The 20,723-nt window shown below is 58.6% G+C and overlaps 1 protein-coding gene across 1 annotated transcript; it reads left to right on the top strand.

The window, feature by feature from the left end:
• The first annotated feature begins 3,188 nt into the window (after positions 1-3,188).
• On the top strand, positions 3,189-17,644 carry UNC13D (unc-13 homolog D). Its single transcript, XM_050908510.1, has 32 exons — positions 3,189-3,245; positions 5,431-5,463; positions 5,736-5,843; positions 6,237-6,296; positions 6,561-6,627; positions 6,711-6,888; positions 7,236-7,280; positions 7,709-7,777; positions 7,976-8,045; positions 8,303-8,407; positions 8,744-8,836; positions 9,092-9,195; positions 9,461-9,578; positions 10,185-10,309; positions 10,582-10,672; positions 10,964-11,020; positions 11,433-11,530; positions 11,758-11,809; positions 12,135-12,265; positions 12,591-12,711; positions 13,305-13,448; positions 13,642-13,740; positions 13,994-14,200; positions 14,374-14,442; positions 14,792-14,871; positions 15,106-15,211; positions 15,289-15,360; positions 15,482-15,565; positions 15,916-16,036; positions 16,640-16,763; positions 17,150-17,355; positions 17,467-17,644. The coding sequence occupies exons 1-32, from the start codon at positions 3,189-3,191 to the stop codon at positions 17,571-17,573; spliced, it is 3,201 nt and encodes a 1,066-aa protein (XP_050764467.1). The 3' UTR covers positions 17,574-17,644.
• The last annotated feature ends 3,079 nt before the right edge of the window (positions 17,645-20,723 follow it).

Genomic DNA, 20,723 nt, shown 5'->3' with positions numbered 1-20,723 from the left:
GGTCCTGGCTAGTTGTCTGCAGGTTTGGGGCATGGAGTTTATTGGGATTGTGTCTACTAACCAGAGATCTCTGCTAATTCTGGAGCTGCTTATAGGGCTTTTCTTATTGTTTCCTGGATGAGGAGTAATTTGAGGTCGAAATACGATGAGATATGTGAGCTCAGTGATTTTTGTCACCGGTATTTTGTGGCGCAGGTGGCTGCTGGTAAAACCTAGGGGAAAAAAGGATATTTGCTGTTATGAAATAGGATCACCCAATAACTCTCCCTTTGCACACACAGAGGCTCAAAACCATGCGAGCCCTGCACACAGACCTTCCGTAAGGACCGTGCTGGCCTCTGATGGGGCACGTGTGCTGCCTGCCCTGCCGGGCTGTGCCTGAGCATTTCCAGCTGGCATTGCAAACCAGCCCCGAGCAATGCAGTGACCAGCTGGGGAACTTTCAGGGAAAGTGCTTTTTAACAGACACTTCCACACGGAAGCTGAACTTTTCCTCTCTAAAACCTGCAAAACCCCAGCACGGCCACTGGCTCCTTGCTGAAGAATGATTGCCTGATGCTTAGCAACATTTATGGCTGCAGTGGATTTTATTTCTTTAGTGTTACAAGGAGAAGGGAGGTGGATTTGAGGATTAACTAAACTCTTAGCAGTTGTTCTCTGTGCTGGCTGAGGTAAAAGACATTTCTTTGACCCCTGTTATTTTTTGTTGGCAAAAAGCAGCAAAAGGTGTGAGCAGCTCAGGGATGCTGTGTTCGCGTCCTGCCTTTATCTCTGTGGTTGCTCTTTGCTAGGCCAGATTTGCTTTTGCAATCAAAGCTAAAAGCAAAAACGACAGCAATCACTTTCAAATGCCATGGTGCACTTTACATCTCTACTTCCCACTGACAACATTTTGCAGTGGAGCACAGCGCTGATGTCCCAGATCAATAAACGGCATTTGTGTGTGTCAAGGGAGAGGGATGCAGAAGAGAAATCAGCTCCTCTGCCGTGTCCCCATCCATCAGCAAGGGAGGAGATGCTTTTAAACTCTTTGCCCAAGGTGAAGCGAATGCTAGGCTGGTTGAAGTCAAGGCTGAGGCTGGCAGCGCTGGGCAAGCACCTCTGAGCATCTCTGCCAGGAAAGGGGACGGGCACCCTCATGAGGCGCGGGGCGAGGAGGCCGCTCCGCCGCCAATCTGGGGAGCACAGAGGAAGTGATGCTGAAGCCCAGTTCCTCGGGGCTGCTGCGCCGGTGCCTGGGGACAGTTACAAAAGAGCCCTCCTGACGTGGGACAGAGCAGAAGTGTAACGAGCAGCTTTTTTCAGACCTCAGGGGATGAGGCCGGATGATCGCTGTGAGAGCAGGGATGGATTTCAGCTTTTTGGTGTCTTGCTGTATCTCTGGATTTTTATTCCATAGGTTAGCTTGGCATCCCCCTGCTCCTGGCAACTCGCTGTGCGTGTGCTGTGCGGCCCCTTACAGCCCCGGTCCTGTGCTGGCTGACCTGAATAAAGAAAACCTGACCCCCACATCGACCCACTGCCAACACTGGCAGCTCTTTTTCCATCTCCTGGTCCCCCAACTTCAGGGAACCCCTTTTGCCAGTATAACCTGCTCTTTACGGGGTTTCAGGGCAAAGGGAAGTTGTGTCTCTCCTAAAGCAGCTAAAACAGTGCAGCCTGCCTTAATTAAAGGACTGGACGATTGCCAGGATGAAAGGGACTGGCTGCCTGCCTCCCCCCTGTCCTCTCACAGGGATGCTGCTGCCAGCATCCTCCTGCAGCTCTTCGCAGCCCTGGTTCGAGCCAGCGTGCTGTGGGGTAGCTCCATGCTATTGGAGTCCTCTCTTCGCAATGCCTCATATCGTAGTTAAGGGGACAAACTTTCCAGTGCAGTTTCCATGGTCGTGGTTTCCTGTTTGGATTAAGCAGAAATCCCTGACAGGCTACACAGCACCACCGAACCTGACGTGCAGCCTCTGCCCACTGCCTTGCATCTGAAGCATCTTGTTTACGGCTTCCAGGAGTGTCTGGGGGCCAGAAATAGGAAGGTTGGAAAGACAAAAACTCCCCTCGATGGAGAGTGCAGCATCAGCCGTGGTCACAGCCCTGCTTCACAGAGCCTGTGGCTCCTCAGCAGCCCCAGCAGTGACAGGCAAGTCCTCAGCACAGGCTGATGTCCTTCCCCGGGCTGTGGGTCCGTCTGCTGAGCAGCAAATGCTTGCGCAGCTCAACAGCCCCTCCAAACCTGAGCCCAAGGCTGCTCTTAGCTGTGCATGTAAGTACGTTAGACGTCCAGGAGCAAACCAGCTCTTCCCTTGGCCATCTCCTGCGGCTCTTCCTGATGCCCACCCGCGCCTTCCCCCCCGTTTACCATCAGCACAGGCGTTTCGATAGGGATCTTCGTGGGGAGGGCATTGCTGCCGGTCTGTGATAGGCAACTGCCTTGCGAGTTGCAATCAGATAAAGTGTTTACAAGAATGAAAGCTGACAGTAAAGCACAAGTTTTTAACTCCATTTCCTGCTGCTTTTTTTTCTCAGTAATCAGCTCTGCCTGGACAGCCCATTCAGGAAAAAGGCCGCGTGCCCTTTCCTGGTGCCGTCCCCGGCACATGCGCTAACTGCGTCAGTTCTCAGCCCAGCCTTGTCCAATGCGCCTGGGTGCCGCAGGGATTTCCCACCCTGCAGCTTTTGCACTGGGATTCAAATCCCCTCCATCCCCCGGGGCTGAAGATGACTTCTGCTTTCTTCAGGGTCCCTGTCTGCGCTCGCAGGGCACGATGGATCCCAAATACACATTGGAGCCCAGATCCTCCATGTTGCCCCCACTCATCTTCCCCACCACCCCCTTTCCCTGCTGGACTTTGCCTTCTCAGGACTATTTCTGTCCACTTGCTCCCAATTCCTTGCTCATAAATAATAGCAGGGACTGGATGTGACACCTTTTTTTTGCCCCCGTGCCGTCTGTGCCACGAAGTCCCCATTGCTGAGGGGCTGCCCGCACAGGACGGGGTGGTGGGAAGCAGGGCCGGGGCGCCTGCGTCCCCGTGCTGCTCTCGAAGGAGGCCTGCGCACGTTTCCGCTTGTTAAAATGGCCATGGCGTGATAAGGTCTGTGGTTTCCTTTGAGCATGCGAGTGAGGGGGAGAGGCGGCAGCGGCAGGCAGAGCTGCAGCCGCTCCCCTGCCCCGCGCTGAGCCTCCCCCCAAGATGGATGCTGCTGGCGAGACCCCCGTGGGGACCCTCCCCGGGGAGGAGAGCCCCGAGGTACGTGGCCTTGATTCTGGGGGGCTGGGGAGCATGTTTGGGGCTGGGGACAGTGTTTGGGGTGCGATGGCCCCAGGGAGGGGGTCGGGGTGGCTGTGCCCGGGAGACCCTGGGGTGCAGAGGTGGGTGCAGAGGTGGGTGCTGAGGCTGTAAAAGGGGAATGAGAGAAAAGGGACTGAGTCCATGTCCCGGCCGGGATGCTTTGCAAGGGTGAGCAAGGAGTGGGGGTGGGGATGTGGGGGTACCATACCCGTGCAAATGTGCACCCAAGGGCCGTGTACAGGTTCAGCTGCAGTTCTGTGCCGGCACTGAGGGTCCCCTCTTAGCTCGGCTACAGCTTCCCAGTGCCTCCCAGTCCCTCTGGGTTCCCTGCTGCCAGCAGATCTCCCAAAGCCTTGCTCTCGGCCAACTCAACCCAACCGACTTCCTCTGCAGTGGCCGGACAGACGGCGTCCCTACATCTGCCCCTGTGGAGATGGGACCCGCAGCTCTGCACGCCTCTGCCCCGCACTGCTGGGAGCATGCAGGCATGATCCCCCGTGCTGGGCTCCCGGGATGATCTGTCCTGGTGGTGTCCCCCCCCACCAGGGACTTGTCCTCCCTCCTAAGTGTCACTGTCTCTGCAGCCAAGCTGGCCTCCTGCACCGGTGACACTGCCGCAGCTAACAGGGTGGGAGGGATGCTGGTGGCTGTATCCGGACTTGGATTTAAGCACCGCTCCTGGATTTGAGCTGGGCTCTTGGCGTGGGGATTAGCAGCAGTAAACACATCCTGATGGCTCAGCTCAGCTTTAGCTTAACCAGTCCCGTGTGCATATGGGCGAGCACGAGGGTGGAAGAGTTGAATTTAGTCCAGATGGCCGGGGGATTATGCCAGCCCTAGATTTGCCATAAGCAAATGTTAATGTTCCAGCTCGGGGTTGTTTTGTTTTTTTCTATTAGGGGGATCCTAAGGTCATTTTGGGGCCTGGGCTGACCCACAGGTAGGGCTCGTCCGTCCATCTGTCCCCACCAGCCCTGGCTGAGCGGGGCACTGGGGCCGTGCTCGGCATACACCCCTCTCGGCACAGAAAGGGCCAAACTGGTTTCAAAAATTTCCATTATATTTTTTGGTGTCACCCCCTTGCACTCCCAGAGGCTCCAGCACCGGGAGCCCTAACGGAAGGCACAGGGGCACCGGTCCCCCTCCCTCGGGCTGCGTCACCCAGTGGCAAAGTCACCGTCACCCGGCCAGGCTCCACGGCAGGAACGAGTTGCTCAGCCGTGGTGGTGGCTGAATCCAGACCGTGGTTAGAGAAGCAGATGCAGGACGGGCTCAGCCTCGGCGTCGGGGGGGGGGGGGGAGCAGGGAGTGAGGACAGGCTGAGAGCTGGGGTTTGGAGGGAAAAGGGTATTTTCGGCAGAGGTGGTTTGATCTCCTGGCTGGACCCATGCGGAGCTGGGGTGAGTGGGAGGTGATGTTTGAGGCGGGGGACGATGGGGGCTGCATGGGCAGCAGGACCCCCTGGCCAGCCCTGGGGCTGAGCGCCACGGGAGCCGGGCTGTGCCTCGTTGCGTGGCACTGTTTTAACTTAATTGCCTTTTGGAAAGTAAATGCTATTGCTGGTCATCCTTCAAGTGGGGAATGGACCTTCAGCTCAACAATGAGCAATGCATCGTTGCAGCAGCACTCATTTTTCTTTCTGGCAAGGGCACTCAAGTCACGAATCCCGATGGCTTTTCGGCATCTCCTTGCCCATAGCTGCCTTGCCCAGCCTGCAGCTCCTCGCTGCGCTTTGGCCACCTGCCCTCTGCCTTGGCTGGTTTGCTCTCCAGCCTGGTCCTGCTGGGCCTGGCCGGGCCAGCGAGCAGCTCTGTGGGGCGAGAGGTGGCTGGCTGGCTTTTAAAGCCTCCTATGGGTCACCCCAAATTGCTGTTGCCATCCTTGCTGACCCCTCCTCGATTAACGGGGCTTGGGGGTGAAACCCCCGTGCTGCCCTGCCAGTGGGTGATGGAGGAAGTGGTTCCTCAGCCGTGGGGTGTCTGTGGGGTGTCACGGCATCCTTTGGGGCATCCCACCCTGATGGGCTGTGGGTGATGCCGCCCCATCCCAGATGCCCTGCCCTGCCTGGCCATAGTTTCCTCCTAAAACCACCCTCTACCACAAGACCTGACGGGAAATCTCTCTGCTTCTCTTCTTTCTCTAGATGGATCTGTCCCACAGGTTCTCCAAGAAAGAGGTACGAGTGTGGCCCCGCCATGGTCTCCCTTGGTGGCACTGGAGGGGGTGGCAGCGCTGCTGGGGCTTGGGGACATGGCTCAGCTCCTGAAGATGCTCCCCAGGGACAGCCAGTGGTGGCCGAGCAGAGCTGGATGCCAGGAGGGGGGTGGCAGGGACCGGCGGGGAGCTCGGGGATCTGGGTGGGATGAACACTCCACTAATCCTGGGGGATGCACGGAGCAAGTCCCTGCTGGCCTGGCCCAGCATGAGGTGTCGGCGCTCCCCCCGCAGCTGGCCCTGCTCTACGAGGAGGTCCTGTATACCATCCGGCACCGCCTGGGCAAGCCTGAGCACCACCACGTTGCCGATGCCCAAGAGCTCTACGCCTACGTGCAAAAGGTGGGTGCCCACCTCCCTGATGAGGTCCCCAAAACCTACCCCCTGACATGTCCATCCTCCCAGCTAAAGGGGATGGTGGGGAGCACTCGGAGGGAGTTTTTAACAAGCACTTTAAAAGACATAGCAGCAGCATCTAGCTGGAGGGCTGGGACAGCTTGCGGCTAGGAAATAATTAGCCTTGGGGATAAATATTTATCTTAAGCTCAGGATGGTGGGAAGAAGGCTCTCCCTCAAGAGCTTTCAGCTGGTCCCCAGCCCTTCTGCTGGGCTCTTTGCTCCTCTCCTCTCCCCTCGAGCTGCAGCTGGCTCCCAGGGAGCGGAGGGAAGCCCCTGGCTACTCTCCAGCCACCGTTAACAGGGCAGCATCCGTTACTGGCCCTGATATCTACACAGGCTTTTGGCATGGATGCGGAGGAGCACAGCGTCATCATGCAGCAGGTCAAGGAACTGGAGGTACGCGGCGAGACGGTGTCTCCCCAGTATGCTGCAGCCCGGGGGGGAGTCCCTGCATCGGGGTGGTGCTGGGGGGCTGCAGTGCCTCCCAGCCCCTGTGTTTGGGCTTTGGGCTATGGGGTGCCCTGGGCTGTACTGGGGGAGTCACCCAGGAGCTGTTTGCTGAACTGAGCGGCAGCTGATGGTGTGGTCCTGCTTGAGCCCCATCCTTCCTCACAGGCTTGGTAACACCCCCATTAATCATCATTTTTTTCATTCTTCCAGAGTCCAATTTTCTGCCTGAAAGCAACTGTGAAGGAAGCCAAGGGGATTTTGGGTAAAGACGTCAGCGGTAAGTGGAGATGGGTGGGTGTCCCATCGGAAAAGGGACAGCCGCTGCTCCCGACAGGGACTTTCATGCCTCTGCCCTCGCAGGGTTCAGCGACCCATACTGCCTGCTGGGCATCGAGGCCAAGAGCCAGGAACCAGCCCACCCCGACCACAAGAAGCGGATGAAGGCTGTGGTCAAAGACCTCATCCCCGAAGACCAGATCCATCGCACACAAGTCATAAGCCAGACCCTCAGCCCGGTGTGGGACGAGACATTTATCCTGTAATCTGCCACCCCTTGGCTTTGCTCGCTCATTGGGAGGCTGGAGGGTGGATGGGGGGGTTCACCACTCACCCCAACCAGGAGCTGGGGCTTTGCTGGGGAGATGCCTGCTGGGACTTGCCAGGCTTCTGGTCTGACCCATGCAGCAGGTCCAGGGAGGTGAAAAAGAAAAGCGTGGCAAAAATCCTTCCGTTGGGGCTCTCCTACCACTTCCCCAGGCTGTGCGGGGTGGTTTGGGGTCTCCCCCAGGGAGGAGCTGCCTGCCCGTAATCCCCAGCTGTCCTGCCTGCTTGCTGCCGGTCCCTCGGATGCTGCTCGAGTAACGGCATCCCGCTGGTGCCTTGCAGGGAGTTTGAAGATGTGGAGACGGCTAGCTTCCACCTGGACATGTGGTGAGCGGCAGCACCCCCCAGCCAACAACCCCGGCCCTGAGTGGGATCCTGCCTCCTGGGAGGGTCCCTGGGGTGGTCCTTCAACCTGCACCCTTTAAAAAGCCCCAGAAACCAGCTGGGGACCCCTTTCCCCATCCCTTTCTGCTGAAGCAGCGCACAGTGCAGCACGCGACCAGCGTGAGCAGAGAGAGCCCAGGCTGGCTTTGCCCAGGCGGGGCTGATCCTGAGCCCTGATTTTATTTATGGCAAGAAGCCGCGTGCCTGCAGATTTTGGCTGGACAGCTGGTTTTGGGGGTGGCCTCAGTCCCAACACATTCCTCCCCCAGCACCTTCCCTTCTCTGCCGTCATTGCAACTCCCTGAACTGTTTTGCAATTGCCTGAATTTCCTCCTTTTCCCCACGGTGGGTTTCGCTGCCTGCCCTCGCAGGGACTCGGACACGGTGGAGTCGGTGCGGCACAAGCTGGGGGAGCTGACGGACCTCCACGGCCTCAAACGGTTGGTGCTGGCATGGCCCTAATGGCTGCCGAGGACAGAGGGTTTGGAAAATGCTTATTTGCCTGCTGGATTTTAAAAATTGCCTTTGGAAGGAGGGAGGGAGGGTGGCAGGTCTGCATCGCCCATCTTCGCCCCAACCGCAGCTGGATTGTGGCTGCAGGAAACCTTTTCACCCCCTCCTTCGTTCATGCCTTTCAGGATCTTTAAAGATGCTCGCAAAGACAAAGGGCAGGATGATTTCCTGGGGAACGTGGTCCTTCGCCTGAAGGTGAGTGCCGCGGTGCATCCTCTCCTCCAAGTGACTCCCCAGGCGCTGGTTAAACCTCACGGGGTCCGGGCAGGATCCCAGCCCCGTTGCAGCACCAAATCGCTCAATGATTATACATCTTTTATTTTTAATCCAATACTAGAGTTATCCAATACAGCACCTTCCTGCCCCATTAATGCAGTGGGACCTAGTCCCTGAGTGGGATCCTTCCCCCGGGAAGGCTGCCCAGGGGTTCACCCTTGTCTCTGTGCGTGCAGGACCTGCACTGCTGGGATGACCAGTGGTACCAGCTGGAGCCACGGACGGAGACGTACCCCAACCGGGGACAGTGTCACCTGCAGTTCCTGCTGACTCACAAGAAGGTAAGAGGGGATGGGGAAGGGGGTCCCTTTCCATTGCCTTGGCAGGATGAGGCAGCTGCCTGTTCCTTGGGGCCTATCTTGGGGTCACAGATCCCTGCCCCACGACCAGAGGTGCCAGCACCAGGGTTTGCATGTGCTGGAAAACAAGCTCGACCTTCCCCTGAGCTCCATGCCAGCATGGGTGCCTTGCTCCTGATGCACCAGCACCCCTTGGCTCAGCTTCAGACAGGGCTCTCTGGCCCCACGCTTTTTGGGTTCCTGTGTCCCCACTCTGACTGCGTCCCTGCATGTTCCGGCAAGTTATGGTTATTGCTTCTATGCCTTGTCTCTTTTCAGAGGGCCACCACGAGCAGCCGGACACAGCCGAGCTACACCGTCCATCGCCACCTCCTGCAACAGCTGGTGTCCTATGAGATCCTTCAGCACCAGGTACCGAGGGGGAGAAGCAGCCCTCCAGCAGCCGGGCTGGGGTGAGGACTTCCTTTGGAGCCCGTCACGCCTGACACATTGCTGCCATGTGATGGGGAGGAGGGTCATGATGATGCCTGCCCGTGCCTGGCATCCTTACGGGGCACCCATCCCTCCCGTGGTCCTGCAAACACAGCCCACCCCGGTGCGTGTCCCCCCTCCTCGCTCACCCAGCTTGCTCCAGGACACGTCATCCCTCCTTTTGCATCCTCGCAGGCCGGCAGCATTGCCTGGGACGGGGAGCTGAGCAGGCATGCCAGCACTGTGCTGTACCTGCACGCCACACAGAAGGATCTCTCCGACTTCCACCAGGTCATGGCGTGAGTACCCCACGCCCGGGGAGCCACGATGCAGCATCGGGGGGGGCTCAAGGGCCCCGACGCCTTCCCTGGGGCCGTCTGACTGCAGCTGGTCTCTCCCATGAGCTCAGCGTGGCTGGTATTGCCCCCTGCCCTGAGCAGCACCAGGAGACCTGGGTCCTGCCCCTGCAAGCCCAGCTGTAGCCGTGGGTGGGGGAGCCCCACGCTGGCCCCTGGGTGCCCCCCAGCTCCCGGGGGCTCAGCCCAGCCTCTCCCTCCTCCCCAGGCAGTGGCTGGCGTACAGCAAGCTCTACCAGAGCCTCGAGTTCAACAGCAACTGCCTGCTCCACCAGATCACCAGCATCGAGTACCAGTGGGTGCAGGAGCGCCTGAGGCCAGAGCAGGTGAGGGGGCTCTGGAACCACACTCGGGGCAGAGACTGGGGAAACGTGCCCCATGCATCCAACCCTGAGCCTCTCCTCCTGGCTCCCAGGGCCATTTCCCTCCCTGTGTTCCAGGAAGGGCAGGAGCTTGTGGGGTACAGGGGTGTCGGGGCAGCTGGAGGGCATTTCTGGGGAGAACCAGCCATGGGGACCAGGACAACCCGTGGGTCAAGGAGCCCCTTTGCCCCGGGGGTTTGTTCCCCCTCTCCGCAGAGAACCCTTTGCACTGACATCCCCCTCCTCCATTGCTGCCATCAAGTCAATCACAACCCCCTGCAAAACTTAAATATGACCCAATTCCTACTTATCCCCACCCATTTTCCCAGGGCATCCCAGCACCCTGCTGAGACTCTGAATTTTTCATGCATAGCAATGAGGTTTAAAAACAAAGCTCAGTTCAGACCTTTCAGGGAGAAGTTACCCAAGGCATCAGGGGGTTTTCGCATCCCTGGAGCGGGCTAGAAAGGAACGGGAGCCATCAGCTCCCTCCGCCACGGTGCCGTGGTCCTGCCGGCATCTCTGTCTGCTGCTGAGGAGGACAATGCGCATTTCCTTCCTTCTCCCCAGAAAGCAGAGCTGGCTGAGTCCTTCCAGTCCTTGCTGACTTACGGGGTCTCCCTCGTCCGGAGGTACCGCATCATTTTCCCCCTCTCTGTCCCGAGGTCCACGGAGAGGCTCCAGTCCCTGCTCCGGTGAGTCGAGCACCGGTGCCAGCTGTGCATGGGGTCATATGGCTTGGCCACCGTGATGGACAAGCCTGTAAGCTTGAGCAAAAACCCGCATGAGCCCTTTCTGCCCGCTTCTAGGCTGCTGTGACACTTGTCCTGTCCTGTCCCTCATCCTGGGCCCCCCATGGGGGATGTTGTTGGGAGGGAAAGGTCTGTTTGGTTAGCGTCTCTGGGGGGAGAGGCGGTTGTTTCTGATGGGCTGGTGCTGGGTTTCACGCGAGGTTCTCGCTTTGCAGGGTCCTGGTCCAGATGTGCAAAATGAAAGCTTTCCACGAGCTGTGCACACTCAGCCCCGACCTCCCCCAGATGGTCTCCACGGCACTGAAGGTAGTGGGACCAGGGCTCTCACCCTCCCCAGCCCCAGGGAAGTGGGACCCTGCGGCTCTCCCTTCCCATCCATCCCCTGCCCAATGCCCACACCTCAGCAAAGCCACACGGACCACCATGGCGGGGGGAAATTACCCGCCCCTCTTCAACCTGGTGGTCCCAGCCTGTGGTTCCCACCACATGGAGCTGGGTCCTGATCAGACCCAGGGGGTGGGGAGAGTGAAGGGGGTGACAGAGCTGGCTCTGCTCCCCCTGCTTCCCTGCCGTCACACCAGGACTCCTCTCTTGCAGTCGGGCACGACGGAGTGGTTTCACATGAAGAAGCAGCACCTCAAGCCCATGGTGAAGGTCAGTTCCCATCTCTGCCTCTCTGACATTCTAAGAAGCAATGTGCTGGGCTTGGGGTGGGAGGCCCGAGGGTGTGGGAAGACAAGACTGAGACGAGGCTTCTCCAGCTTTCTGATACAGTCAAGGCATTTGGGTTTCCAGCTTAAAAATACCGTGAGCCATGTTACCTGTAGCATTGAAGCTTAAGGCCTTGGAGCAATGCTCAGGAGAACAGGAGGTGGTCCCCAGCCCAACCACGCAAGCACAGGGTCACAGTGGATGTTACTGACAACTTCTTGGTGCTCCTAATGTGGATCTAATAATAGATTGCTACCCCACGAGAACAAATCACAGAAATAAATCAGATCAGAATGGAGCCCAGCTCATCTCAAAATCACTGAGCATCCAAAACAAGCTGTTCCTTCCTTTGCAGAGCATGGAGGAGAATGGCAAAGCCTTGTCCAGACTTCTCCTGGAGGTGATAGGAGATCTTCAGCAGTGCCAGAAAATCTGGAATAAATTCTTCATCAAGTAGGTTTCGGAACTTGATCCCCCCTCATCCACCTTCCCTGGGGCCAAGAGCAACAGGGCACTTTGACGCCTCATTCCTTGGCTCTTGGGCTCCACAGATAGCATCTGTGGTCCCATCTCTGCCTCTTAGAGCTGTACTGTCCTCGCCCTTATGGCAAGGGCATGGCCTGGGAGGGTTTGCTGGGCTGGGGCTGGCAGGCTCCTGACTCCCCGTTTCTCTCTTGCAGCACCTTGAAGTTGAATCTCTTCTCCATCGCCTACCTGGAGCTGGAGAGCCTGGTGAGCAAGCCTGGGCTGCTCTGCGCTCGTGGGACTAAGGTCTAAAGCCAGGCTGAGGTTTTTGGCCAGCCTTCAGGTGGCAGCTGGTTGTTGCAAGCCTGGAAAGGGAGCAAGCCAAGGAAACTCTCCATCTTTCCTTGCGTGCCCATAAAGCGACTATCATCTGCTTACTTGACCCAATGAATCTCCTGAAATGCCACCCAAAAGGAGGAGGAGTCCCCTGAGCTGACCCTCACCCTGTGGCTCCAGAAAGCCCCTAGCAGACCAAGCCTTCCCGGCCGGACCCTCACTAACAGCTCTCCTCCCTTCCCTTGCTCACTGCCAGGTCGCGGAGCATGTCCAGGAGCAGCTGCGCGAGGTCGACAGCAGCATGTCCAAGCCCACGGCTGAGAGCCTTTTCCAGCTCTACATGAACCTGCAGGAGCTCTACCGGATGAAGGACTTCCTCCCAAAGAGGTATCCAACCCAGAGAGAGGGGAGATGCCGAAGCGAGGGAATGAGCAGTTAATTGAGAGGAACTCCAAATCCTTCCCATTCACCTACATCACTAATTACACACAAGGCAGACCAGGCTGTTGGTGTCTGGTGTCGATGTGAGCATCACCAGAAGGGTTTCAGGCTTGTCTCTGAGTGGGGTTGATGGAGACCTCAGCTTCCAGACAAGGGGAGGTTTCTGGTGCTATGTGCTGCCTTCGCCTCAGGGCAGTATGTGAGAGCAAGGAGGGGTGACGGCCCCATGCTGTTGCTGTGCGGGTGGAGAAGCTGGTGCCTTCATCCACAGGGACGGACCTCTGGCTCTGAGCAATCTCCACCAGTGGTTCAAGGAAGCTGTGCCCCAGTGGCTGCAGAAGACCTACACCATTGCGCTGGAGAGGGCACAGAGAGCCATCCAGATGGACCAGGTAACCCAGGGAGGAGAACATCTCCCTCTGTCCTTTGGGGACACTCCAGCTCCCTCCACACCTTGCTGCTGTGCCTGGCTCACAGCATTGAGACCACCACGTAGGTGCCTCTTGCAGCCCGGGAGCAGGCTGGTTCCTCTCCCAAATGCATAACAAAGGTTGTGGTCTCCTGGACCAGTTGATCCCACCTTGGCCCCACATCACATCCCCGTGCCCCTTCCCTTGCTGCTCTCTCGCAGCCTGGGTGAGCTGATGAGCCTGCATTTGGGCCATGCTGTGAGCATCCCCTTCGCTTCTGACCTTTAGGAAGAGGGGAGGGAAGGCAGCCATGGGGCCACGGGCTCCTCACCCCACTCTTCAATGTGGTCCAACAGCGCTGGGCTGGAGTATGATGGAGGACAGCCCGATACAGGAAGCTCGGGCTGCTCCATCCATCCTCATCTCCTCCACTCTCCAAAGTGACTGGGTGATGACAGTGGGGTATATGGAGCTGATGACAGGCCAGAGCCCCCAAAGTAAAGGAGCAGCTCTCCTGTCTGGGATGGCTTCTTTCCGTACAAGCTAAGTTGCATTTACTTTCTCTGACCTCTCAGCTGACGCCCTTTGGGGAGCACAACAAGCACAGCACATCCACCGTTGACCTGTCCACCTGCTACGCCCAGATTGTGAAGACCTGGCAGCAGCTCGACTGGCCGGACCCCGAGGAAGCCTTCATGATCATGGTGAAGCTCGTGGAGGTTTGTACACTGGGCCCTGCCGGCAGATGCCATGCTCACGGGCATCAGCAGCCGGAGTTTCCTCTCCTGCTCTTGGACACGTGTCTCCATGAATGGGGCCAGTGTCCCACGCCGATGTGGCGGGGTCCCCTGGCCCTGCAGTGGTACCTGTGGTGCCCAGCTCAGTCCCCTTGGCTTCTTCACTATCCTGCAGGACATGTGCAAAATCGCGCTGATGTACTGCCGGCTCATCAAGGAGAGGGCTGAGGCTCTGTCGCTGAGTGAGCAGAACGAGGGTGAAGCGGCCAACAGGGTTGGTATCGGGGCAGGGTCCACGCTTAGGGAGAGGCAGGATTTGGCCGTGGTTTTGGGGCAGAGAGGGAGATGCGCTGCTGAGCACCCAACTGACATCCCGGCTTTGGGTTTCATGGGCAACAGTGGGCCCCCAATAGCCGTAATCCTAGAAAATCATGAGGGAAATGGTGTAAGCAGGGGGATGGGGATGGAGTCAGCAGGGGATGCATCAGGGGGTGTGGGACACTCTGAAGCAGACCCACCTCCCCCAGCTCTGCATCGTGGTGAACAACATCAAGCAGCTGCGGCTGCTGATCCTGAAGCTGCCGTCGCAGCTGGACTGGGCGCAGCTGGAGCAGCGCACGGGGGCCATCATCGACCGGCAGCAGATCCAGCACACGCTGCACAACCAGCTTGACAGCACCGTCTCCTGCCTGGACCACGAGGTCCGGGATGTGGTGCAAGCCCTGGCCACCAAGGTGACCACCTGCCACTGACCCCCTTGCCCCTTGCCTAGCCCAAAGCGGGAAGGTTTCACCTAAGGGGGCCTGGAGCCCACAGTGCTCCTGGGATGGAGACAAGGTGGACCTGGGCATGAAGAAGCTGGTGCAGAGGGCAAATGCCAATGCCTCCATGCATTGCTCCCCGGCAGCTGGAAAAGGGCATCGCCAGACACATCCAGGAGCTCTCGTCTTCCAACGACACCCGGGAGCCTGAGGACGTAAGTACCTGGCCTGGCCCCTTCTGGCCCATCTTTTTCAGGTAGTTGTGAGTAACCCTTGCTTGCTTGGTGGAGGCCCCCATCACCCTTCCCCACCTCTCCCTGCCCCACGCCTGGGGCATGGGACACACCAGCGATGGGGCCCAGTCCTCCATACGCTTCATTTGATGCCTGTGTTGGCAGCAGGACTGGACATAGCCTGCCCATGTCCTCACTGTGGGAGGGAGCCCCTCCGGACCCCCCCCGCCCTGCTAGCTCTGGCCAGCAGCACTCTGCCTCTCTCCCCGCTGTGCCCTGCTGGATACAGCCCCCTCGTGCCCTCCCCAATGCCCCTCTCCTCTCGCTGCAGTCCATCATCCCACTCATGAAGTTCCTGGAGTCGGAGCTGCAGTATCTCAACGAGCATCTGGTCCAGGAGAACTTCAAAAGGTGACCGGGGCCCTGGGGATGCATGGCAGAGGCCAGCAGCGTCACTGTCCCTCGGCAGGAGCGTCCCCCCACCCCCATGGGGCTCGGGGACATCCCACTTCGGGGCTGGCTGCTCAGCCCAACAGGATGAGCTGGTTCCCTCTGGGGCTTTGCAAAGCTCCTCAGCTGAGGACCAAACCCCCCAGCCCACTCCCCTGGACCCCTGCTCACAGCCTTCCTCCCTTGTCCCCGCAGCCTCCTCGCCCTCCTCTGGCATCACACTTTGGCCGTGCTGTCAGCAGCCGCGGGGCAGCAGGTCCCCTCGGCCCAGTGCTACAAGAAGCTGCACTGTGCCCTGAAGGTACCGGGGGGGGGGGACAGGGGGTCCCCAGCAGGGATGCGTGTTTGGATGCCAACTAACAACATCCTTCTCCCCAGAGCCTGGAGCTGTGCTTCCATGCCGAGGGCTGCGGGCTGCCGCTGGAGACCCTCCACACTGCAGCCTTCCTGGTATGGGTGCTGGGGACAGGGAGAGTCCCCAGGGGTTTCCTTTGGGCGCTCTCCAGGGAGGGCATCCCCGGGCTGTGGACCCATCCGTGTGCTTGACCATCGCCTCTCGTCCTCGCTGCAGTCGCTGGACACCCACCTGGCCCTCTGCTCCGCCACCAGCCGCAAACTCATCCAGAAATACTTCAGCAACAGGATCCAGCAGCAGGTAGGAGTCAGGGTGGTGCCCCCAGCCCCTTCCTACATCCCACCCTTGCACACGCGAGGCACATCCCACCCTTGCACACGCGAGGCACATCCCACCCTTGCACACGTGAGGCTGCCCGGCACAGCCTGCCTGTGGAAACGTGGGATTTCCCCACCACCCTCCCAGTCCTGGGCTGTTGGGGCTGGTTTTGCCCCAGCGGTGGGCAGGAGGGGGTTCAGTTGCATCCCAGAGGATGCCCATCACCCCCCCGGTACCCCCAAAATGCCCGCTCAGCCTCCACTGGACCCCGGGCATCCCCTCCATGAGCGTGCTGAAAGGCAGCACCCTTATTCTTGTACTCCTCTGCTCAGCTGGACACCAGCTCGGAGAAGTACGGGGCCGTGACGATCAAAGCGCTGTACCGCCCTTCGGAGCAGAAACTCCGCGTGGAAGTGCTCAACGCCGTCAACCTCATCCCGCTGGACTCCAACGGTGGGTGTGGGTGGGCTGGGGAGCCCCACCGCCCCGGGACCCCCTGTCCTCGGTCCCCTATACACCCCTGGGTAGGAGAGATGCTGGCAGTGCTTGGAGTAACGGGACTCTGCCTTGATTTGCTTTTGCATCCAAGGAGGTGTATTTGGGGCAGAAGGGGGGTTATCGCACTGGTCCGGGGTGGTCCAGCGGGATGTGGCAGGCAGGACTAGGCAGGACACTGTGCCCACATCCCGCTGCCTTCAGTTTGCAGCACAAGCCAGCAGCGAGGGCAGGCAGCTTTTTTCCATCGTGCAAACCATGTCTCGGACCAAAAAAAATATGCCAGGGTGACAAGGGACAGTGTCTCGGGTTGGCTGTCATTTGGGGAGGTCTCCAGGAGAGGTCACTCCTCTTGCAGCCACCCGTGGCAGATCGACGTGTGGGCAGGGTTGGGGATGTTCCCACACCCTCCCAGGAGCGTGGGCTGGGCTGGGGGGTGGTGGTGAGGGTGCCCTGACCCCCCCAGCCATCCCAGTGCGTCCAGTCCCCCTGGCTGGGCTCGGCTGGCCGTGGCGGGGCAGAGCGGGTGGTGGGAGGGGGCTGATGTCTGCACCCCGCCAGGCTCGAGCGACCCCTTTGTCCAGCTCACCCTGGAGCCCCGGCATGAGTTCCCCGAGGTGGTGGCCCGGACCACCCAGTGCAAGAAGAAGGAGCTGCACCCCCTCTTCGACGAAGCCTTCGACTTGTACGTAGGAGCTGACACCCACCAGGCCCACCCCCAGTCCCCGCAGCCCCCCATGCTTCAACCGAGCCCCTGCTGCGGTGCTGCTGCTCCAGGAACTGGGTCCTGCCCTGGGATTTCACCCCTTGCACCCCAGTGGGGGCTCAGCCCTCGGGTTCCACGGTGGGAGCTGGGGTAGGGGCACCCCAAACACCTGGGTCCTGCAGGCTGGTGCGGGGCTGTGCTGGGGCCCTGTGCTTTGAAGGGGCTGGGGTCAGTGTGATGGAGGGGGGGGGGTTGGCTTCCCACGGAGCATCACCCTGGGGAAGCCCGTTTGGTCCTGGAGGGAAGGCTGAATTTGGGATGGAGGGGATTGATGTGATGGTCCCCTGCATCCCATCCCCCTGCAGCTTGATCCCCCCCGAGAAGTGCCGGCAGGAGGGGGCCTGCCTGCTGCTGACCGTGTTCGACTACGACACGCTGGGGGCCAACGACCTGGAGGGCGAAGCCTTCTTCCCCCTCTGCCACGTGCCCGGCCTCGACGCCGATGAGGACCAGGCTGACGCGGGACGGGTGCCCCAGACCCGCCTCCCCCTCACCCACCCCAAACCCGCCGGTATGTGGTGCTGCAGCCTGGCTGAGCCCCGCTGAGCCCCCGCCGGCCCCGTGGCGTGGGGAGGGGGCTGCGGTGAGTGTCTCCCACCATCACTGCTCTCCTCTCTGGCAGGAGACGAGATCCTCCGGCTGCTGGAGTCCAGGAAGGGGGACAAAGAGGCTCAGGCCTTCGTTAAGCTCCGCAAGCAACGAGCCAAGCAGTCCAAGGAGACGGAGTGAGGGAGCTGGAGGAAGAGGGTCCTGAAAGGAGGGGGTCTGGCCAGTGGGACCCTGGGAGTTTTGCCGGTGCTGGAGCCGGAGCTGTCTGCAGGGGCTGGGGGGACAGAGGGGGTCCCTGTGCCCCCCCGCCACCTCCCAGCGCCCATCTCACCCCACCTTCGGGCAGCAATGCTCCCGTGAGGCTGGGGAGGGTGGGCACACAGTATTTCAGGGGATTTCTGTGCCCCTCTGGACTAGCAACACTACACGGGGGATGTGAAAGTGTCTGCCTGTCCCTGCCTGTCCCCCATTAGCTTGTCACTGCCGGTGCCACATCTCCTGGCCATGTCCCCAACCTTCCTGTCTGCAACGCTGCGTCAGGGCAATGCAAATGCATCATCATTTATTTGGGGTGGCCAAATCTGCCTTTTTTATTTTTTTCTTTTTCTTTTTTTTTTCCTTTTGTTTCTTTTTCTTGTGGATAAGCCTCCTATTTTAAATTAAAAGCAACAAAGCTGATGCGTGGGCTGAATCTGTGCAGGAAGTGCTTGGGGGCAATGGCCCTGCGCCGGGAGCAGCTGCGGCAGCAGCATGATGGCGTGGGACAAGGCATTTGGGGTACGGTGGGGGCTGCCCCTCCTGATGGGGTTAAGCCGGGAAGGGGCAGCTGGCTGTTTTCCTCTGCAGGGAATCAGGTAGCGTTGTTTTGAGTTACAGGCCATTGCAAAGTATCACCTACACCGAGGTATAAATCAAACGGCTGGGAAAGCTGCGGCTGCCCAGCGGTGCTGGAGGCAGGCAGGGCTGAGCACACAGCACGGCCGGTGCCCGTCAACCTGCCGATGGAGCCGGCGGTGCCGGGTTTTGGCCTTTGAAAGAGCCTGACAAGACACACTTAAGGCCCAGGCATGGCAAAAGGCTTTTAGGACGGGCAGTGCGTGGTGGTTTGGTGATGAAAAAAGGGCCCCAGGTGGGTATGTGTGTCCTTGGGGCTGCGCGGTGCTGGGCGAGAGGGGACGGGAGCAGGAGCCATCCCTGCCCAGCCTGGCACTGCTGGCTCTGGGCCTGGCACCTCCCTGTGCAGCCAGTCACGCTTTGCAGGGTGGGTTTTTTTGTGTTTTTTTTTTCCTTTTTTAAAATGGGCACAGCTCTTGTGTGCTTTTTTATATTTTACCACCGATCGTATTGACCTCAGGGTGCCTGCTGGAGCTGAGGGAGCCTGGGAGCTTGCTGGAGCCTGGGCAGCAATAAAGAGCATCGCAGCCCCGTCAGCCAAACCACGCGGCTCTTTGGGCTGCCGGGAGCCCAGGCACAGCGGGCAGGTCCCTGGTGGTGTCCCCAGCCTGTGCCAGGGACCTGGGTCCCTCTGGCTACAACACGCAGCGGTGGGCAGCTTCGCAGGGTGCATCGCATGTGGGGTGACCTAGGTGTAACAGCAAATATGCCCAGCGGGCAGGTGGTTGGTAACTATTTGCTGGGTTTTTTTGGAGCTTATTTTAGCCGTAATCATGACTAATTATAAATCTGGAGCTCCCTCTGCCCCCACCCTGCAAGGGGGTGGCTGTGTTTGAGCTGCAGCGGGTCCCTGGGAGCTGCCATGTCCTGGGGAATTAAAAGCATCACCCTCCCGGGTGCCTGAGCACCAGCTGCTTTCTCGGTGGGCAGAGCAATCGCTGGGTCAATTCAGGTCAAGCCCTTGATGCGGGGTGGGGGGGAGAACAAAAAAAAAAAGCAAGCTGCTTTGGTATCTGTGTGACATGGCCAGGCTCAATCAAAGCCACAGCACGAGGGATTAAGGTGCTGCTCGCTCACAAGGAAGCCATTTGCTGGCTCAAAGCACTCGTTTCAGCCCTCCCTTGTAGCTCTGCAGAGAAATAAGATTCCGGAGAAGGGTCCCTGCTTGCAGAGGAGACGCTGTTGCAGGGAGTCACTTCAGCCAGGCTGCTGCTACTGCTCCCAGAGAGGTAACCCCATGCCTGCGCTCTGCAGCTGATTTGGTGTTGGCACCTGCTAGCAACCAGTCTCACACTTTATTGCAAGGCTTAGCTATACGGGGCTGCAGGTTTGAATGTGGTTTTAGCTTATTTTTTTAGCTGTTTTAAAAACTGTTGTGCTCTAACTTGCTCTGGGCTGACCATCACCCAGGCTGTCCCTGCTGCAAGACAGCCTGTCCCAGTGAGCAGGTGCCACAGGCTAACCTCTGTTTTGAGGTTGTTTGCACTTTATTATCCAAGGGGTTTTAGCTTAATTTTTTTTGCTCAGCTCCGGGCAGTTGCGTGGGTCTTTTCCCACCCCAAAAGAAATCATACCCTTTACAGAGAATGATCAGAGAGTAACTAACCCCATGGACCAGGAGAATAGCCTAAGCATTAAAAAATATGGCTTGAAGCACACAAAACCAGCTCCTAGCAAATGCAAGACTGAGGAGGAAGAAATCCCCATCATCGTCCTAGTGAAGAACCCCGACACAGGCAGATTGCTGCAACACAAGAGGGAAGGGGGAGGCACTTACGTCTACTGATTTTATCGTTACTAATAATTTGTAATATAAATTGGGTGATTCGGATTATTGCTGTGACTGGACTAGTGGTAAGTGGTTGATGCATCTTTGAAGCATTAATTAGACCAAAAATAAAAGCTAGTTCTTGGATCTATATGTAAGGCATGGTCTTTCGGGTGCCAACGCACAGAACGATGTATGTAACAATTTAAATGTTCATATCCCCTGCAGTTGCACAGGCACACAGGCGCAGGCAGAGCTCACCTCTGCCCAGCCTGGCTCCCGCAGGAGATAAAGTCTTGTCCAGAGCAACAATCTAGGCGATAAAAAACTCTCTTTGCTCTGTGGTTTTGCCATTTCCAAAGGAGTCTCTGCCCCACCTAACCGCACCGCAGCAACTCTCCCCCTTGTCCATTGCACCTCAATCATAAAGGTGAAGGGTAACCCCCCCCTGAAAAAGGGCCTTGATCCAGAAGGGAGCTCAGGAAGAAATTATTCTTGGTCGTGTGAAAGGGAGAAGGCAAAATTGGCCACAGATCTGTTGCTTCAAGAGCTCCACCGCACAGACGTCTCCATACCTCCCCAAGCCCCAGAGCAGGGCACGGGGCTGCACATACACCCCGGGCATGCATGCACGCACACACACGCACACACTGCTTTATTATATATTT

The sequence above is a fragment of the Gymnogyps californianus genome, chromosome 19, assembly GCF_018139145.2.
Source record: "Gymnogyps californianus isolate 813 chromosome 19, ASM1813914v2, whole genome shotgun sequence".
NCBI lineage: Eukaryota > Metazoa > Chordata > Aves > Accipitriformes > Cathartidae > Gymnogyps > Gymnogyps californianus.
This window is presented reverse-complemented; position numbering and strand designations above follow the sequence as displayed.

Bases quoted from the DNA above. Each gene is read 5' to 3' on its own strand.
- UNC13D (XM_050908510.1), top strand. From the start codon at position 3,189: ATGGATGCTGCTGGCGAGACCCCCGTGGGGACCCTCCCCGGGGAGGAG. The intron at 9,196-9,460 runs GTGAGTACCCCA...CCTCCTCCCCAG, and splicing joins GACTTCCACCAGGTCATGGC to GCAGTGGCTGGCGTACAGCA. The intron at 15,212-15,288 runs GTACCGGGGGGG...CCTTCTCCCCAG, and splicing joins AGCTGCACTGTGCCCTGAAG to AGCCTGGAGCTGTGCTTCCA.